Source organism: Coloeus monedula (assembly GCF_965178545.1).
Source record: "Coloeus monedula genome assembly, chromosome: 3".
In the NCBI taxonomy this organism is placed as follows: Eukaryota; Metazoa; Chordata; class Aves; order Passeriformes; family Corvidae; genus Coloeus; species Coloeus monedula.
Genome location: NC_138783.1, coordinates 81000959 through 81020177, shown reverse-complemented (window position 1 = coordinate 81020177; position 19219 = coordinate 81000959). Strand labels below are relative to the sequence as shown.

At 36.5% G+C, this 19219-nt stretch overlaps 1 protein-coding gene across 2 annotated transcripts in view; it reads left to right on the top strand.

The window, feature by feature from the left end:
- Positions 1-19219, top strand: part of NALCN (sodium leak channel, non-selective) — a gene marked incomplete at both ends in the record, with an annotated part of 224145 nt that overhangs the window by 7425 nt on the left and 197501 nt on the right. For both annotated transcript variants that reach the window (XM_082278001.1, XM_082278000.1), the window contains 3 exons: positions 12957-13040; positions 14618-14757; positions 15576-15704. In XM_082278001.1, the coding sequence (XP_082134127.1) occupies positions 12957-13040; positions 14618-14757; positions 15576-15704 (353 nt within the window). The remainder of the gene's footprint in view (positions 1-12956; positions 13041-14617; positions 14758-15575; positions 15705-19219) is intronic.

Here is a 19219-nt window from a genome sequence, read left to right as displayed (position 1 = left end):
TGATCCATGGGCTGCCAAAGATAGTGACAAATGAAGTAAATAAGGCACTGTTTAGAAACCTATTGGCATTTATTAAAGATGTTTGTATATGAAACATTTTTATATAAGGCAGTTCATTACTGAAGTCTCCTAATTTAAATGCATTCAAGACTTTCAGTGAGTGTAGTACCAATGAATGCACTGCCATATGGTTCTAATGAATTTTACCATGAATCAGTATTTCTGTAAATGCTTTAGGAATTGAAATGCTAATAAACCTTTGAACCATGACTAATGCAAAATTACAGTCCAGCAAGAAACCTAATTTATGGAGAAGTTAGGCACCATTCACTTAAGTCCCAATTAATAACAATGCAAGTATAGAGCTAAGAAGGTTATGAAAATGTTAAGTCATGTCTAATTAACACCTTCTGAGGACAAATGAAAAATATACTTCCTTTGATTTCAAGGGGTTTTTAGGAAAGAACAGTACTTTCTAAACTGCTAGCCTTTTGTCTGTAAAATATTTCCCTTTTCCCTGGGTAAACTAAGTGACAAAAGAAACCAATGCCTCCATCCAAGAGTTTGTTGTCCCAGAAGGAAATGTTGCCATGGGTGATGTGTCTTTTATTATTCATGTTTCCTTCTGTGTTATTGTTGCTGTGTTAGTAAAATCTATCCAAAATTTGGGCTGCCCATGCAGCTATTGTCACATGTCATGAACAAGTGAACTAATGCCATTAATACATCTGTCTTTACTTTGAAACTTGTATCTGAAAGAATTAAATTCAGACTGTAATTTCATACTGATTAAGATATCTTATAAACATTCTAGGACAGTCTGCCTAATGTTGTCTGCATTGTATATGTATGTAATGGCTGCATTGTATAAAAATACATGTACAAGCAGTAAGAATTTGGAGTGGTTTGTGAAGTTTTATATGAGACAGAGACAGAATTAAAGCAAATCTGTTTCTTACGACATATGCTTGCATTCTAAACAATAATCTTATATATTGAATTTTAAAAAATCTATATTGAAGAATGATGGCTTGTGATAGTAAATGTAATAAAAAGTGTAATCAATTTAGTGCGTAGTTAAAGCTTACTGAATTCATTTTGACATTGGTATTTTCATGATCTTTTCAGTTTAGAATTCCACTTCCTTTGATTGATCCTAGATTTGTTCTCATGCTCTTTAGTTCCCAGAATGTAAACAGGGTTCAGTGACTCTTTGGTTCTGATTCCTGTCAGGTTTCATGCTCCTTGGTCAGAAAGAGCTTTGCAAGAATCAGCTGCATCAAGGAAGTATTGTCTGTCAAATGAAAGCAGATCAATCTCCTTCACTTCATCATCAATAAAATTTAAAGTGCTCTCCAAATTACATGCAGTTTATGTCTACTGCATAACTTACTGATTGATTGGCAGGCTTCTGAGAGCACCATGAAGCAACTACTCTTTGGGTCTGTCAAAATAGTTCATGAGTCAACCTGGAACTGAACTGACAAGTCTTACGGTCCCTCAGAATCAAAGCTCTCATTGATGTGCCCACTCATGTGTCACTTAAGAGCATGACTGTATGTGCTTGACACAAGTCTGTTCACTGATTGAAGGAAAGTTTCCAAAATTATCTCCTCCTTGAAAAAGGAGGTGGGATGGAATTGGAGAAATGAAGGGTAACTCTCAAACCTAAAACAGATGTGATATTAGATGAACATCAGACTTCTCAAAGAAAGAGGGCATCCTAGCTGTAACAGAAGGACTTTATTTCGTTTAGTCAGTGGGATGAAAAAATACCTTCTGCTTTCTAATAATGCATCTTCTGAAGGTAATCTCACATGGGTATGATCAAGGTAAGGATACCTTACTTTAAAGGCAACTTTTACCTTTATTAGAAGTATGTACTTTTGGCTTTTGTGTGGGGAGATAGAGAAATATTTCAGGTAAATTGTATTAGGCACAGTTGCACTAGTGACATTATATATAATAAAATAACCAAAGAGGAAAATGTGCCAAAACTATAACAAAAAGGAACCAAGTAATAGTTATCTCAGATGATAATTCAGCCTTTAGGGAATTAAAGATTAATGGATATAGTTTCATTCCATAGACACTGTGAAGGTATATGAAATTTTCTCAATTAGACTGCATCCTCCTTGCAGCTTCTCATCACTGTTACGATGGTATGAGAGAACCTACGCCGAAATCATGTTGTGAAAAGAAGGCATGGTTTATCCTACTCCTACACTGTAAAAAAAATGTGGGAGTTCCTTCTCCTGTCTGTTAAAAAAGCCACTTTGACACATAATGCTGAAAATGAGAATGTTTTTTTATACAGCATAAACACTGCACTAAATTCAATAGAAGTATCTTTTTTTTCTCTGTGCAGTTGTGACACATGTCAACTAACAAAGGAGATTGCAAAAAGTCATAGGTAATGGTCCTTAACATTTTCCCCATTGTTAAATCAATTACATTCACAGCAAAACTTTTGTACTAACTGAAGTAGTTGTGAGTGGATTTGTCAGAGTCTTATTTCCGTAGCGCTGTGTGCTCTTCACTGACTTCAGTGCTCCTGCAAGGGGCAGAAGTGAATGGTTGCACCAATAGCTTTCTGCATTCTTGGTGAATTCAGGCAGGAACTGAAACTAAGCTTCATCTTCTACCAACACAGTCACAAATAGATGGGATCAGTTTCACCCGCTTCTGTCTAGTAGTAAAGACAACAAATTACTTAGTTAACTGAAATCAGTCTCTTCCAGCATGTCAGGTTATTACCGCAGGCCTGGTTCCTACAGTATATCACTGTGTCCCGCAGCCATAGGGAGGAGGAGGAGGAGAGAAGATCCAGCAGGCAGGAATTGTGCAGCCAAGATTGATTTATTTAATTATTTTACAAACTCTTTTATAGACTTTTTTTCTTCATAGTCTAATTGGACAAAGGACCAGCCACCCCTTGGGGGTGATTGGCCAAAATCCTAAAACATCCATTATCAAAATATTTTCTACTATACCATAAACAAGACTTTTCAAGGTTGCAGGTGGCTTGGTTGTTTACATTCCCTGCTACCTCTTCTGTGTGAGAGAAAAGTCTCTCACGGACTTAGAAAATAAAAAGAAAATCCTCGCTAACAGCATTTTTGTACCTACATCAGGTGTTTCCAGGCAGCATTTGTCCTGTTCAGAGAGAACATTTTCCTCATCATTTCCTCATCATTTTTCTGATAGGTGCTTTGGTTGCTGTAGTTGCTGTCTGTCTGCTCAAGAGGAGAGAACTGAGAATGGAGCTTGCAAAAAATAGATTTTTAGACTTAAAATAGGCAAAAAAACCCAATATTCATCAGCACTAATTTGAGGGACTGCAGTTGTCTGCAGTTAGTTGTTTGTGTCTAAAGTAGACTCTTTCAAAGGATAATTTATTTGGTCTTTTTTTTTTCATTGACTGAAAGGGAAGTTTAAAGTACACAGGCTAACACCTCTCCAGCATGTATCTCACAGTCAGCAATTCTCTAACTCATTGTATATTTATTGTCAGTGGGCAGGTGGGGACTACAGAAAGTATAGAGACAATGGGATGCTAAATTCTTTTTTAATACTTACGGCACTAACTCATTTTATGCTTAAATGAGTTTTTTCCATAATCATCCTAATTCAGAAGTTTGTCTTGAGTTATCAATTACAGAACTCATGTTTACTGCACTTTATTACAAGTATCTGTTTTGCCTTCTTTTCAGTAGTTTTAATATTAAATATGCCATCTTCATCAAACAAGAATGGAGAAAACACAAAAGTAGTTTAATCTTTCTGATAAGTGATGGAAATATTAATAGAATTATGGTGAAACACTGTTAACTGGCTCACCAGCTTTTGATAACTTTGTCAAGGGTGTTTCTGTTGCATTACAGACTGAAAATAGAAGATTGAAATTTTGAAAATAATTTTACTCCATGACTTTAGAAATGCTGTATACCCATAGTTTATAAATGAGTTAAGGATCAGAAAGTTGTGTTCTTTTCAAAGGTCGGCTAGTAAAACAGAGTATGTGGCTCCTGTCATCCAGCAATAACGTGCTCTGATGTGCTTGCAATAGCTCTGCTGAAAGCTCAGTCTTGGGATGTGCAAGTCACAAACAAGTGAGAACCTTGACCTGGAGGGCAGGGACATAACCAGCAGAATTAGTGGCAAGGATAAGAAAATTTTGGGATGCTTTGACTAAACAGAGTGTAGGGAAAAGAAAGAGAGAACTACTTACCTGTGTTAGTAAAAAGCTAACAGAGCAAACACAAAAAGACCATTTGTCATAAGATTTGAGTTTCTCTTTTACCCTATGTCTTGGGATTGTAAGACGAAAATTACTTATCCTTGTGACAAATTATTTTACAAATACAGAAATATATTAAAATACATACATATATATACATATATATCAAAAATGGAATTTTGCACTATGTATAATGGTGTTGGAAACGTAGATGTGACAGGCAGGTCCTATGCTATCCTGTATTGGGAAAGAATATGTTATTTCAAATTGGTTTAAAATATAACTTAAATACTGTAATATTTCAGTGTTGGAGCTGTGATTGTTAGTTTTAAATATTATTTCATATAAACAGTATTTATATCCATTATCTGAATTAAGACAGTCTACAAAAGTTGATTCTTCTGTCTCACCTTTTTCCTGTGTTTGTTGCTGTTTTGCTAAGTGTCCACGTCCATTGTAAGGACATCTGTTCCCAGCCTACTGGGATTGTGTTGCTCATAAAATGCTTGGATGCTGTTTCCAGTCACAGGAAATTAAAGAAATTAAAACTGATTATCATGAGGAAAAGAAATTCGAAGTCGCCTGCAGCAGGCTGCTAGTTGGGTGTTACTGCCTGTGGGCCAGGGAAGGTTAGAGACCATGGCACTGGAATATACGCACCTGTTTCTATGGTTACTTGTGTCTGGTTTTATTGGAGTGTTTATTACAGGAAAGTAATGACTCATATTACACAGTGGGGCTTTTTGCACCATTTTTGCATTAACATATTAGAAAATCAAGGGCATTTAAATTACTTGGTGAAAGTACATAAGCAGTATTTCTAAAATAAAAATGGTATTTATTCTAACCAGTCAAGGGGTCATGGGAGTTTTTAGTGAGAAGTCGTTCTGGGGCATGCATTGAAGTAGGTGTCCATATAATACTTAGTGACTTACCATGGTGATCAAAATTTAACCTAAAAGTTACTGAGAAAAACTATACTGCACTCTGACTTTTATAGTGTAGCTAGAAATTGCTCTTTCAATATACAGACCAATTAGATGAACAAAAATTATGTTTTGGTAATGTTATTTTTTTCCTCTCTAATAGCACTTTCAAGGATTACTTTCTTGTTATTCTTCATGAAAGCAGCTATTATTGAGGGATATTTTTAATGTATTACTTCATATCAGAATAAAATGACACATATACTGGGAAAGCAGTGAAACCAACATATTGGATAACACATTACGTTTTCAGGTAGCAAGAGAGGGAAATTCATTCCTAATGTACCTTTCTGTATTGAAATTTGCATTTTCCAGGAAGTTTGCTATAATTAAAAAATTCTGTTTTATTTTATTTTGTTCCCATGCCATCTCTCTTAATTTGAGAGGATCAAACAAGACATGAAGATAAACAGATCTTAATGATATCCAAATCCCTGTTGAAGGGAATAAGAACATTTCTGTGCAGCTGTATTTTCATAAAAATGGTGAAATTTGTGTGGGATTTTTAAGGGAGTAAGATGAATGTAAAATTGGATTTCAGAGTATTGTTTTCTCCACCACTAATATAAATACAGCTTTCTTACAGCTATACTAGGATTTTTCTTTCAATAAACTTTTCCTGGTCTCAGTAGTATAAAATGTATTCTTCAGTTTTTTAAAATGCTAATTACCAAATAATACAATCCTCTTTCTGTAAAGTGGCTCCTTCTTATGTATTCCAACCCTCATCATTGTGGCTTTTTTTCTGTTGAATGAGAGCTTTTAATGTCAATCATAAATCTGAGTTTTGTCATGTTAGATGAAACTGTTTGCCTATCAAATCTCCCTGTTTAGCCTCCAGGCAATATTTGATACTTCAAAGTAAAAGCTTTCACCTTGAAACATTTGGATCTCAATCTGCCCATTGCATCCACCATAAACACTGGAGCTAGGCAAGGGCAGAATACTGCTGGACAAAGCGCAGCACTGTTTGCTTCACATCACTTCTGCGGGACTGCAGTTTACTTCCAAGCATGAGCAGATATCCATGCATGTGGAACTAGATGTAGAACTGGAGTCAAGCCCAAGAAAGTGGCATTTGGAGGAGATTGGCTTAGATGCCCACAACCAGGGAACAGTCTGGGTTGGAAGGAACCTGAAGAGATGGTGTGGACCAACCTCTTGCTCAAAGCAGGGATCAGAGTTGATTAGTCAGGGTCCTACGAAGCTGAGTCTTAAATATTTCTAGCAAAAGACATGTTGGCATTTCTCTGGGCAGCATGATCAGATGTTTAACTATTCTCACAGTGGCGATATTTTTCCTGTGCGCTTCCTGGAAACAGTAAGTGCTGTTCCATGTAGGGGAATCCTATTAATCCTCCTCCTGATCAACCACTTTTAGATTTGCTGAACCCTTTAGACGTCCAGGGGAGCTGAGTCAGCTAGTAAGGCAATACCTGGGGCACTGCATACAGATGGCTAATGAGCAGATGGAGTGGGAAATGAAATTTAGGCTTTCAGTGCAGTAACCCGTAAAATCTCTGCAGGGCATGTTGGCACGCAGCTACAATGGTAAAGTGGTGTATCAAGAGAGCAGTAATGTGATACAGCAGCAAAGCTCCCTTTCCCAAGGGTTTAGGACTCATATTTCTGTTGGGAATTAGCATCTCTCCTCTATGGACTAGATATGAAGAGTGTGCCTGGAGGCCCTGTATAGTGGTGAATCCAAAATACTTGACACTCAGTTGAACTGAGATGCTCTACAATGTTGTGGGTGACACAGGCGGTGTGTTGTAGCATTCCTTTCCATTGTTTTGTGGAAATGGTTATTCCCTTCAATAGTTTTGTACTTGATGAAGTGACTGTAACACTTTGATGCTTGTCTCTGGTTTGGGTTTGTTTGGGGTTTTTTTGTGTTGTTTTCTTTTTGTTTGTTTTGTGGGGGTTGTTTGTTTGTTTAACTTAGCAGTTTTGGTTTAAAACACTGTTTTTTAACTCTTACTAATTCCTCCACCCATTTTTTTACAGAAAACACTGTTAAAGGATTTTTAGCATTTCCTTTCTTGTCTGTCTGGAAATCTTGAGTTTTGCTTCGCAGCCAGAATTGTTTCTTCCTTTACAGTCCTTTTGGCGTTTGGTTGTTTGGATTTTTCTGTTAAAAACAGCATATGAAATGGTGAATACTATAGCTTAATACCCTCCCATTATGATATGAAACATGAAATACTAAATTTGGTGTAGTTAATTGCATAAATTAATAAAAATCTAGTGTGCCTTAAAAACAGGTTTGAGACTGTTATTTAGTGAATAGTTCTTTAGCCTTGTATCGTCATTGGTGTTTCCTAAAACAATCTGAAAATCTCAACAAATTCAGTTCAAAATAAATTTTTGTAATATTTGCAAAGGATGAAGTAGTGGTTCTGCAGTGATTATCGGAAGTTTTTTGTAATGATCAATTGGAACTATGTGTGTTATGTGTCTGTAGTATGTATGGCATCGCTCTTTAACCCAAAGGACTAGCAAGGGTTGTGTTTCACTTTATTAATTAAAACAGAGTAATTTTGGGTTTTGTGCTGTAATATCTAATGGTTTTTAAAATGTTTTTCTAGCATAGAATACAAGATACCTCTCAATATTATAGTATATGTTAGGAAAAAGATAAATTATGTACTATGTGATGTGTTACTTAAACATCTGATGGTGGAGCAGTTTGGTACAATGCACAAATTGAACTTGTTTAATTCAGTGATGATAAAGTGATATTATACTCATTGTAGCCATTCAGAGTTAAGTTTTACACAGAAATTCTAATTCTGTTGGCTTTTTCAAATCAATTGCTGTTATGTGAGTATATTTTAAATAAGTTCTTTCGTTATGAATGAAGATACTTTATGATAAAGAAAATGAGAAGCTGTGTCATTCCCACACACATATATTGTTTATTTTTTTTCCCCTAATACAGACTTTTTAAGAAAATGTATGTTGGTTTATTTTGAAGTGATCCTATCACTGTTGTAGAGGACTAAATTAGAGGTGATCACCCATTTTAAAAGAAGTCAGCTTTTCTTCAGTTTTTAGCATGGTCCTAACTAAGCAATTCACAATTTCCTTTGTTTCCTGCTAAGGTTTGACACATGAGGACATTAGCGAAATAATTTTATTTTGAGGGATGAAAAAGGAGAATTTAGAACAGAAGTCAGACATAGGTTTTCTTCTTGATTGAGCCATATTTCTTCATTGGCTTTACTGTGTGAGTAAAATACTGAAAGCATTTGTCAGGTTGGGGTCTGAACTGGATTGTCCATATTGTTCTGCTGCTAACTGCGGGTTTTTAAGGAAATTTGAAGTTGAGCCAAAAACATAAGGAATGTATGCATACTCTGTGACCAGGTAGGAGATACATACCATCTGTGTGTGTATAGGTATCTGCATATGCAAGGACAGAGAGAGGTTAGGAAAGGTGCTCCCTTGAGCTCTGATTTAATTTTGTGTCCCACTCAGACTTCTGTGCCAAGCAGTGTTTGTGTGGAGTCAGGGAGTGGGGGAGGGAAGGTTGGTTTCCCTAACTCAGCTGTGCTCTCTCTTATAGCTTGCTTTTTCTGTGTTATAATGAGCATTGCATCTGGAGGAAAAAAAAATATGCTCCCAAATTCTGATTCCCTCTATTCCTTCCATTTCTTCCTGTGCTTTTTTGCTGCTCCTAAAATCTCCATAAATGTCAGCCTCCACACTTCAATGCTTGTTTGTAGAGCTACACAAAGTAGCCCACAGGATAATCTGAAGGGTGTACCAGAGTTTTGGATCTGCTTTATTTACCACTACCAGCACATGTAGGATCCAGTGATCATGACAGAATGGCTCAGTAGCTTGTTGTTATGGAGCTTACTGGTCTCTTTGCATTCTTTCAGATATCCTGTTTGTCAGAGACTGTGAGGAAAAGTGGGAGACTAAGGGTCTAATGAGGGAGCCAACACTACAGGAGTCCTTTCCAAATGATGGTAAATCTGATTTTTCAGGGCAGATATATTACTTCTTTCATTTAGCCTTCAGACAGAGTCAGCTGGAAAGAGGCAGGAGGGAAGGGTTGAGAGAACAGGTTGTAGTCAGGGATGACAGAGAAACAGAGATTCCTGAAGGCAGGAAGGGAGGCAGAGGAGGCTGTTCATTTGCAGGGATTTGCTGTTCATCCCAAGGTGTTCCTGAGGTGTTAAGAGACAAGCAGGGCAGAAATGACCTAGGGAATGTCTATGCTATCATCTAGCTAAGCTATCTACCTTACCACAGAGATACTGAAATTGCTTGAGAAAATTAGCAGACATAATCAATCTTTAAGCAGATTGCTTTATGCAATTTGGATGTTAATTTCACAGACTATTTTGTTTTCAGCAGAGTTGATAATGAAATAAGCATTTATTAAAGAATTGCAGTCCATCTAGTCATCCCTTCTGGTACGACTCAAACTGTAATGGCTCTCATGGAGAGACTGCCCCAGGTGTTATTAGTTCTGTCTGTGGTTCTCTCTGTGTTTTGTACTGATTCACATTTTCAGTGTGTTAGGTCTTAATTTTTTTTTTTCCCTGTGAACTTGTATAATGATTGTTCAGGGCACCTAATATTGGCAATAGGTGTTTTATCTTTAATGTGCTCAGCACAATTGAAAAAGTGGATCTTCTGGCACCTTGTGGTGCTTTATTTTGGAGAAGTGGCAAATGATTTTGTTGTCTAGATAGGCTGTAAATCATGTTGCTGGAGAAGCTTTCAGGACTTGCTGTGCACAACAAGAATCCACTATCCACTGTAGGCAGTAGGAAGTCAGCAACTTTAATGACTTTAAGATATTTTGATTAGTCTCTGCATAAGGCTTCTTGTCTACAGTACTAATCCTTCATGTTCTGGAATAGTGCATTGAGAAAAAAAAAAAAATGAAACTTCCTCAATAATTCTCAGATTTCAGCAGACACAATGAAAAAATGGTGTGGGGTTAACACATTGCAATACTTCAGCTACTTTAGGTACAATGTCACCAGAGGTATTTAAATGTCATTTATGCGTATTCCTTTCCAAGTCTAAGAACAAGCTGCCATTGACCATGAGTGTAGTATTTCAGCCATAAGAATTTTTTTTCAAATGTGAATGAAACTCACTGTTCATTCCTATTAATATGTAAGTTCTAGCCTGTATTTAGCCAGAATTAGATTTTTCATGGAAGTAGCAGGTATATTGTGATTTTTGCATTAAGCAGAATGTGGTCCTGCCTTAAGAATGCTTCCAACAGCAACTAACGTCCAATATGTCAGTTCACAGTATGAAAGCATTAAAGATTCCCCACCACATCCACTGCCAGACAAAAGGCAAACAGGATTTAGCCAAAAAGGCAAATAGGATTTAGCCAAAGCCTCTCTACATGTAAAGTGGAAAGGGCCAGGACCTGCCCTAAAAGAAGTCTTTTTTTCAGTATTGAGTAGTTCAGGTGCTCTGAGTTTCTGTGGGTGATCCACTGAAAGCCACCCTTACTGGGAGGGTGAAGTGGTGGAAGCAGGCCTGGTGTGAGAGAGAGAGCAGTGAGGTGGTGCAGCAGCCTAACTGGTGAGAAGACTGGAAAGGGTCATGACATCTTCCTTTGTAAGGAGAAAACAGCAAAGCTGCTTCAATCATACCATACCTATTGTGGAGAGAAAAAGCAGTTTCTAAAAAAGATTTGGCTTTCAGTGAGAACTCGGTGGGTTATTCACAGGGGAGTGAATATAGGAACTCCTGCACAAGTTCATGCTCAGATCTGTACAGAACAACTCAGGGAAGACTTTTGGTTTAGACAAATGGTGCTTAAGAGAAGAAAAGTAATTTTCAAGGAGTTCTTCAGCAAGAGAAAGACCAATCAGCATTTTTGTTCAGAGCCACAATTGAAGGACTCAAGTTGCATGTTGATACAAATCTCATTGGAGATTTGCTCCAGAGTAAGAGCTTCAGAGTGTGAGTAGCTAATCTCTGTAGAGAAATAGCATATTTCTGCTTCACAGGTACTGAACATAACAACTAAATAGCTGAGTTCTCTCAGCCCTGAGTGAAGAGTTACTGAGTAGCTCAGTTTACTCAGGGAACTAAGTCTCCTTTCTTCAGGAAGGATGGGCAAAAAATATGATGCAAAAGTTCCTGTTCTGTTTCTTCCCTGATTTGCAGTCTTCCCCCTCTTAGTTCTTGAATTGAGAACTGTAACATCTTTAGGTGTTAGAAAATCCTTGGCTGAAATTCTCTGTCCTTTATTTCTGATATGAAAATCACTTACTGTATTTTCCTGATATGCTAACAGTTCACTTCTGCCCTGAATAATTTTAAGCAACAGAAATAAATATTTATAACATATTTTGTCTCTGTTTACACAGTATATCATGCTGTCACCTACTGCAAGGAATGATAAATCATTTTTAGGATAGTGTATGTCATTGAAAATATTAGATTAAAACAAAACATCTTGTCTGTGCTTTTAGAATCAATGATAATGCTGAGACATTTAAAAACAAATATTGAAATAATTATAACTGAGATACGGAAAAATGTTTATAAAGCCAGGAATCACATATTAGGCCAAGTCCAATAACGGCTTCAAGACTCTTGAGGCATGACAATAATTTTTTCCCTCAATTGTACCTGTGAAAAGTGGATGTCAAGCATTGTCATATGTACCTGGAAGATCACTTAACAGAAGAGGACCCAAAGAATGTATGAGGCAGGGAAGGCTGTATTAAATCTGTTGTGAGAAACTTCATTTGAAAAGCTGTGATTTTGTGCCCTGAGATGCATTGTCATTGTCTCTGCATATGTTTCTACATGAATAGGATATCCACTTTCCTTAGGCATATTTTTGTCTAGTCTCCCTTTCAACAAGCTTCATCTCTCTATATATGCATTTGTTCCCCAAATTCCTCTGTGCTCCACGAGATCCACAAAACTATCTAATGCTTAGCCATAATCTATCTAATAAATGTAGATATTTTTCAGTTCAGTGTTTGAAGTGTCTGGCATTAGCAGCCCAACAAAGAAGTGTTCTTATAGCTTGCAGTAGAGGGCCTGTGTCACATGTTGCCAGGAATGGTGTGAAACATGAGGATATTGAAGCATGCAAACTGGAACAGAGGTTGAGAATAGTGTTGTATAAAGGAAACTGAGCTTGGATGCAGAATTCTCTACGCTGCCTTTTAGGAGTGATCTCTGGATTGGACTGACACAAAACCATGCTCTGATGTTGTTACAGTGGTTACTATCAAGTGTTTTTGAAATAGCAAGGCTTCTCCAGAGCATGGAAAATGACTGAAAACTTATGAAAAAATGGGTGTAAAATGATACTGATTTAATTGAAGCTGTTCAACAGTATTCAAATAACTGAATGGCACAACAGATTGCTAGATTGCTAGCATTTTACACTTATCTTCCTGTGTAAGTATTTTGTAATGGGCAATACAGTGGAAAAGTACAGAGTTCATTTTGTGTGTTTTTTGATTTACAGCAAAGTCTTTGTAAGTTCTTTTTGAAACAAACTTAGAATTATTGCACAAGAATGAAGTTAGTATTTATTCATCCACAAGATGTGCTTCTAGCATATTCTAATCCAGATACTAGGCTTTTGGAGTCTTTCAAAAGTGACCTCTTAAAAATACACAGGGAAGACTTCTTCTCCTTCCAAGAGCTCTTGCTTATGATATTTGTAAATTCTGACAGCAAACAAAAATTAACCTCTTAGCATTCCTTTCTTGTAGGGTGATAGCTCCTATGTAAAGGATCGTTGGTGTGTGTTTGATGGATTCATGGTCTTTTGTCTTTGGGTGTCACTGGTTTTACAGGTAATCATTTCACTTCCTTTTACAATGAATAGTTCTTTAATTGTGAAAAATACATGGCACAACCAAATAAATGTGAGTTGTGGAAGTAGAGTTGTACATGGATCAAATTGTTTTTAAAAAACCGTGCTGAATTAAACAGGTTTATAATTGCACATTGCAGCATATCTGCATTAGTAGTAGACTTTATCTTGATTATTTTTTCTTATTTAAAATGAAGTTTGTTAACATAAACCCTGTGCAGTCAGAAGGAGAAAGAGGATCTTCAGAGAGACATTTCTCTCTTACTCCGCATGACAGTTGTGCTCATTTCCTTCCAGTGAGTCTAGCAGGATGCCATGGTGACTAGGTCAGGCACCTAGAAGAATTATTCCAATGGTAGATGTTTGCCATTCTGTAAGTGTAATGATATAGTGAGTGGAGTGATTTCATGCAATATCACTCACACCTAAAAAACATTTTCCAAAATTCATATTAAAGCATGATGAAAAAAAAATACATTTGGAAACAGTTTGATAAATTTTTATAAAGAAGGGAACTTGGACATTTTGCAAAAAAATTACAGTGTTAAGGTGTAGGTCAAATTTTGTCCTACAAATCAATCAGTCCTTAACTGTACCTGTTCTTCTGGGTAAGAACAGGTTGAAAACTCTGACACTGAGCTTAAAGTAGCATAAGGATTGTAAAAATTTCTCTAGTGATTGCTGTTCGGCACTTACACATTTCTTACAAATTTAAGACACATTGTAATTTTCTGCTTTTTACACAGGGGAGACTTTTATACACGTTGTACACATGCAGAATGAAGTTTGATCATACAGATAAGCACCGCACATTACCCAGTTCATGTATTGCCAGGTTCCCCTTCCATTTTCTTAGTACTTTGAGCAAACATTAAATCAAGCAGTTACTCTCCAAGAGTGAGAAACAAGGATTAAAACAAGACATTTGCACCCAATCATTCAGCTAAATACTCTTTATGGAGTGCATAACCTGTCAGTGTACTGAGGAAATGGTTCCCTGTTCTGTGCCTTGGCTGAAATTTATGTTGTAAGTGGAGTCTAGGAGCAGATGATGTACAGTTTTGTCATGCACTTGGAATTAAATGGAGAATTTATAATCATGTTGCAACTCATTAGGCAATCTGTGTACATGTACTTTTATATAATAGTAAAAACCTTAGTGCTGTACAACATTAACAGATACTGATTTTCATATTTGGAAATAGATTAATAACTTCTAACAACATTGTGGGAAACGTTTGGGGTAGGACTAGCACAGAAACAGGCAGATGGCATAAGCTTGCACGGTCTTCTTGAGCTGTTTGAGACTCAGACATTATGAACATGAGCAGCTTATATTTTGTTAATTTCATGAGGGTAATTTAGAAGTGGATTGAAGTATTTACAAAAACTTTTCTTTTAAAAAAATATGGTACACATAAACTATAAAATAAACTAAGAAAAGATTGAAAATGAAAATAAAAAACATGTATAGTATTAATACTTTTAAAGCTCTATAAATGAGCATGGGTGCAGGACAGGGTCATCAAGACAAACTACTGATTCTTTTCTTTGTAGGTGTTTGAAATAGCTGAAATAGTTGACCAAATGTCACCTTGGGGCATGTTACGGATTCCACGACCGCTCATTATGATTCGAGCATTCCGGATATATTTTCGTTTTGAGCTGCCAAGAACTAGGATAACAAATATCTTGAAGTAAGTAAGGCAGTTGTCTGAAAAATAACAGAGCTTATTTCAGTTTTGACTTAGAAGACTGACTGTGTAGTAAGTCAGTGACCCTTCATGCTTAATGGGCATTTTCCCTCCTGAGTTTTAGTTCTGGCCAAAAAATTCTTGCTATTTTCCATATTTAAGGAATCATCAGGTTTTATAGAAAATGATCTGAACTTTCAAATATTAAATAAATTTTAACAAATTTTGCTAGTAACTGTAGCCAGCAATTTTCAACCAATGGTAGTAAATTCTGTTCCATTAATATGGCAATTTAATAATCAAGGTGAATAGCCTTAGTAGGATAATATTTGTAAATAACAGTACATGAGCACATGCTCTAACCATTCCAGTTACGATTGTGCATGTATTGGTGTATATACAGAGATGCAAACACATGTAAGTGTGTTTGGTACAGCATGTAATGGCAAAAAACATGTCATGGTAAAGTGAAAGAGTTTTTTGGTCTTTATTCACTATCAAGTTTATTTCATTACCATATCTTGTCTGTATAAGTTGTTAAATAGTATTTTACAGAAGCTAGATTTTATGCATTTTATTTGGGTATTTTTGTTCCACCCTGTGCCGTTTTCAGATGGTTTAATTACCCTAACTTAAGGGTTTAGAAAAAATCACAGCCCCCTTTTCTGTTTGTACACAGAGCGAGAGAACAGTTTTATGGACAAATTTTCTGCAGCATGAAGTACTGCTCTCTTTGCATGAGCATATTTTCTATTTTAGAGCTTTTCAGAGGAGACTTCACATTGCCTGTGCTTTCAGTGACCTGCTTATCTTTTTGCCAGGCGTTCTGGAGAGCAAATATGGAGCGTTTCAATTTTCCTTCTGTTCTTTCTTCTCCTGTATGGGATCCTGGGAGTGCAGATGTTTGGAACTTTTACATACCATTGTGTGACTGACGACACACAGCCAGGGTGAGTTCACCTGTGCAGGCATGATGTGGGCCTGTTCTTTCTTTGCATGTGTTTTATTTTAGTTGGCATCAGTAGATGTAAAATGGACTTAATAGATTAAAAGCAGTCCAGCAAAATACACTAAAGCAAATTGGGGAAACAAAAATAGTAAGAATTATGAAAACCAGAAATTTTAACTGTGACAGAGAGATTACAATTTGTGGCACTTGGCTGTAGTCTGACTTATGGGACTGAGTGACTGTGTATATTGGGTGGGGCAGGGAGGTGAGAGAGCAGGAAAGCATAAGGGATTTTTAAGAAGAGCATTGCCACTGGTGGCTGATCTGGGTCACTGATGATTCATCAGCTTTTGCACTCTTCTGTCTTTTCCTAGAATGTCTTTATATGGGGCCAGACCTAAAGAACATGTAGAATCATAGAATCACAGAGTAGTTTGGGCTGGAGGGGACCTTTAAAGGTCATCTAGTCCAACCTCCCTGCAATGAGCAGGGACATCTTCAAGTAGATCATGTTACTCAGAGCCCCTGTCCAACCTGACCTTGCATGTTTCCAGGGATGGGGCATCTACCACCTCTCTGGGCAACCTCTTCCAGTATCTCAGGCCCTTTCAGAAATAAGAGTTCTCTGGGAGCTGATGCTACGGTTCAAAGATCCTTTTTTCCCAGCCTTGGCAAAATACCAATGATCAATATTTTACACTGGTAATCGAGTATACGTCACGTTCTTGATTCGACATGTACTTAACCACAAGATTACCTCGAAAGCACAATATAGCCTCTTGAGTCACTGAGATGGCTCATAAAATCACAGATAACATGCTTACCTGTCCTGTTGAATTGGGGGCTTGACTGTGTCCTTGACTACCATTACATTGTGAGAGGCTATTGCATCTATTTCTTTGTTTGGTCCCTGTTCCTTTGCATAGGGAGATGTTGGCTCTGGAGTTGTGGCCTTTGTTTTAGTCAAATTGGATCCTTTTATTCCTGTATTGAATTTGTCAGAACATAAAATTAATAGAGTAAGTATTGTAAGAAAGCAAAACACCAATTAATCTGCTACTGAGCTGAATAAAATACCTGATCATTGCAAAACTCTGTGTTAAAGCTTTTTCTAAACTAGAACTAAAAACTATCAAGTATAAAATCAGAAGCAGCAGATACAAAAATGTTTATAAAATTATTTGAGAATATGGTATACCAAATACCAAAATATGGTGTTTTGTTGAATTAAAAAAAAATTGCTTTGGGGCATTTTCTCAATTATGTAATCAATAATGTAGTAAAATATGGAGCTGATCTTCATATACTTCATGCACATAAGTTCTTTCATTCTAACTTTTCCTCTCTTTTTTAAGAGAAAATCTTTATAGGACAGATGTTTTGATAGTTTCCTGTAGACATGGGGAAAAAGATTCTTTGTAAAAAATTTGCTTGTGGTAATGAGAAGGTCTGTAATTCTGTGAGTTAAAGAATGTTCTTTGGAAAAACAAGAAATGGAATACACAATGCAGGAAAGAGTGCGCATCATGTACTTGCTTGTGTCACTGAATATAACTGTTCCTTAAAATCAGCAGAAAAAGATGAAATGTGACATAATGATGTTTGCCATATGGAAATTTAAGTTTATAACTTTAAGGCTGGCCATAAATATTTTGGCTAATTTTTCTGCATGTCTTGGGTTGCTCTCTGAATAAGGCATTATTATTATTATAAAAAAAAAAAAAAAGGTATACAGAAACCCCTCAATTTTAGGTTTTTGAAAGGCTGGATTACAGGAAAATGTTAGAAGGGACAAATGTCCAGTGTATAAAATAAAATTTAAAACCTGCCTAAATAGGGTTAAAGTTGGAAAAGTCAAGTATGCAGAACTAAGGGAATTTTAGGCTTGAGGTTTGAACATCTAGCATTAACTCCTTTTTTTTTCAATATCATCAAGTGTATATGGTTTTAGCTGTATAAATATTAGTAATCTAATTTAAGTTACTTCTAAGGTACCTGGGATTGGCACCCTCAACAAGCAGTTAATCACTTTTGCTATCTCCAAACCAGAGTTATAATTTTAAATGGTTCCTGTGATTGTGTATGATGACTACAGTTACATTGTACACCACTTTTTTCCCTGAAAGTGTTCCCCCATTTATTCTGATGAATGGTGCTCATCCAAAGAACAACATACTTCTTTGTTTCTTGACATGTGAATGTATACCTCAATTTTGGCATACTGCTCATTCGTACTCTGAAAATACTGATTTCCTCTTCTTGTCTGTAATATTCACCGTGATATGTTGTGGAGACTTACACCTATTTAAATTTTGAGGAATGTGGTGCAGAAGCTCAGGCTGGAGTTACAGTGGGCCTTCTTCATGTAGGTCAAGGCTGACCTTCCCGGAGTTAACTGCAGAATTTATAATTCCCACCATGGGCTAGGAAAATATATATAGAGAAAGAAATAACAGTTCTGGTATGAAAAGAGGACAATATGGACAGATATTGGTCCAAAATATAGTTAGAAAGAAGGGGCCATTTCACTTCTGAATCCAGGAAAGTTTATTAGCTGGGATGTAATAGAGTACAAAAGCATGAAAATTGCCTTGCCAAATTTTACTTTTGTTTTTGAGGTTCAGTTTCTCAGCGTTATAGTGAGGGTTAAACATTCCTCTCAGAGGTTGAGTCCGTCTGTCTCTCTTTCAGGTGGCTCAGTTCCAGGCAATGGAGAGTGGCCAAAGTTGGCTGTACTTGTCCTTAAATAACTTTAGTGTTTACTAAGCCATAGCTGTAAATTTTCAGTATTTCTGCAAACCAGATCCCAGGCTCCTAAGTCAAGATTAGAGAAATGAAAAGCATCCAATTAGTGACCACCTGTGAGAACTTTAATTTTAAGTGATTTGCTTCTTATTATGCAGAACTCCACGGCAAGCAGCAAGGGTAAAATCTGATTTTTGTGGTCAAGACTTCATCTATTTCTGACATTTTAGAAATCACTCTTAAGTCTACTGCCTTATGAATTATTATTATGAGGGAGTCAAGTGTCTTTTGAAAATGGTGTCTTAAAATCTTCCTATTCTTTTTTATTTGAAAGGACATGACATCCTCATCAGACATTTATTGTCTCTTGACTACTGCAAGTTATCTTTTCATCCTTTTCAATGCCCACACTGCCTGACCACCTGTCTCTCCACCTTCTCAGTCATTTTCTGATGTTAACTCCAACAAACAGAAATACTGAAGTGAGCTAACCACGGTCGGAGTTTTCATTCTGTTTGAGAAATCAGCAGAATCTGACTTGCTTACAAAGGCTGAAAAGTTTACTGTTGTTTGATAAGTCCTTTTTTCCTTCATTCTTACAATCATCTTCCCTGTAGGGAACATTGTCTTCTTCTTAGACGATTTTATTACTTTATTCCCTCATGATTATGACTTACCTTTTTTCAACTATGCTGTAAAAACTTTTTCCTGATGATATCTCCAACCAATATATCTTTTTCTGTCAAGAATTGGTATATTACATGGATTTAC